General features: G+C 37.8%; 1 protein-coding gene across 1 annotated transcript; it reads right to left on the reverse strand.

Moving 5' to 3' along the window:
• Positions 1-16: 16 nt before the first annotated feature.
• On the reverse strand, positions 17-913 carry LOC111640679. Its single transcript, XM_023386718.1, has one exon. It carries the CDS (start codon positions 911-913, stop codon positions 17-19), a length of 897 nt encoding a protein of 298 aa, XP_023242486.1.
• Positions 914-1,124: the final 211 nt, after the last annotated feature.

Raw genomic sequence — 1,124 nt, forward strand, 5'->3', positions numbered from 1 at the left:
GCTGAAACTTTCAATTCTACTGTACACTTCCCTGAATCGGAGAGAGAACATTTGGAGAATCTACTACACGGCTTTCCACTAAAAAATCAAGTTTCAATAATTCTCCTCTAGCCAAATCATAAGTATATCTCTCTGAGGCAACCTGTAAAACGTCGGCCATCAATCGAACTCGCCTGCCCTCCAACCTATAAGCACGTAGAAAAGGCAGAAGCTTTTTCCGTCTCAATCTTGAGCGCCAGCATAAATCTTCAAAAATTTGTATATTTTTTAATACGTCATTGGCTTTTATCTTTCCAAGATTAGCAAAAATTAATTTTTTGTCTGCAAATGACTGCAATTCCACCAATACCATATCTGAACGTTTAAATTTCTCTATCTTAACCGTTGGAATAGGTCTTGATTCACCTATCAATGTATAAAACAGGTTCTGCACCTTCCTATTCAAATCAGAACCATCATCAATCAAACCTTTAATTAAAAAATTTTTCTTTCTCGCTTCATTCGACACCTTGTCCAAAGAATACAAAATCAAACTGTTTTCCCGTTGCAAATCATCTTTAATTTTAGAAATCTCTCCTAGTTTGGCTTCTAACTGAGTCAAACGCCGATCATGGTCATTATGTAAATTAGCCAACCAATCTATCTTCGCAACTACCTCATTTAACGTCGAAAAAAGCTTATCAAATCGGTCATCCAAATAAGAAATAACCTCCCCAGGAATAGACTTACTTGTGTCTGACTTTAAAGGGAAGAAATCTTCTAATCTCGCCGTTTTCAATGAAGGTTCACTCGGAGAACGATGTCGTTTAGCAGTGGATGCCGATGCCTGAATCTGTGAATGAGGCGGAGTGCGATCAACAGGACCGGGATTTAACTCTATCCCGCCCAGAAATAACAACAACTCGAACACCATAATCCAAAATTCGATATTTTCCATAATTTGGACTTCAAAGAAGCTCACGTAAAAGTTCACTAACACGCTCAACTGCAAGCAGCGCCCCCTTTAACATATTTATAAAGGTGCTGTAATCCCAATTATCACATATGCTGCCCAAAAATTTGGGGAAAGAGGAAGGAGTTGACACATATGAAACAGAAAATAAATAGTCTACAAAGAAAAATGC

Source organism: Centruroides sculpturatus, unplaced genomic scaffold (assembly GCF_000671375.1).
Source record: "Centruroides sculpturatus isolate CEXI.00-Female unplaced genomic scaffold, Cexi_2.0 scaffold960, whole genome shotgun sequence".
NCBI lineage: Eukaryota > Metazoa > Arthropoda > Arachnida > Scorpiones > Buthidae > Centruroides > Centruroides sculpturatus.

What these genes read in the sequence shown, in the direction of transcription:
- LOC111640679 (XM_023386718.1), bottom strand. Translation starts at nt 913, where the DNA reads ATGGTGTTCGAGTTGTTGTTATTTCTGGGCGGGATAGAGTTAAATCCC.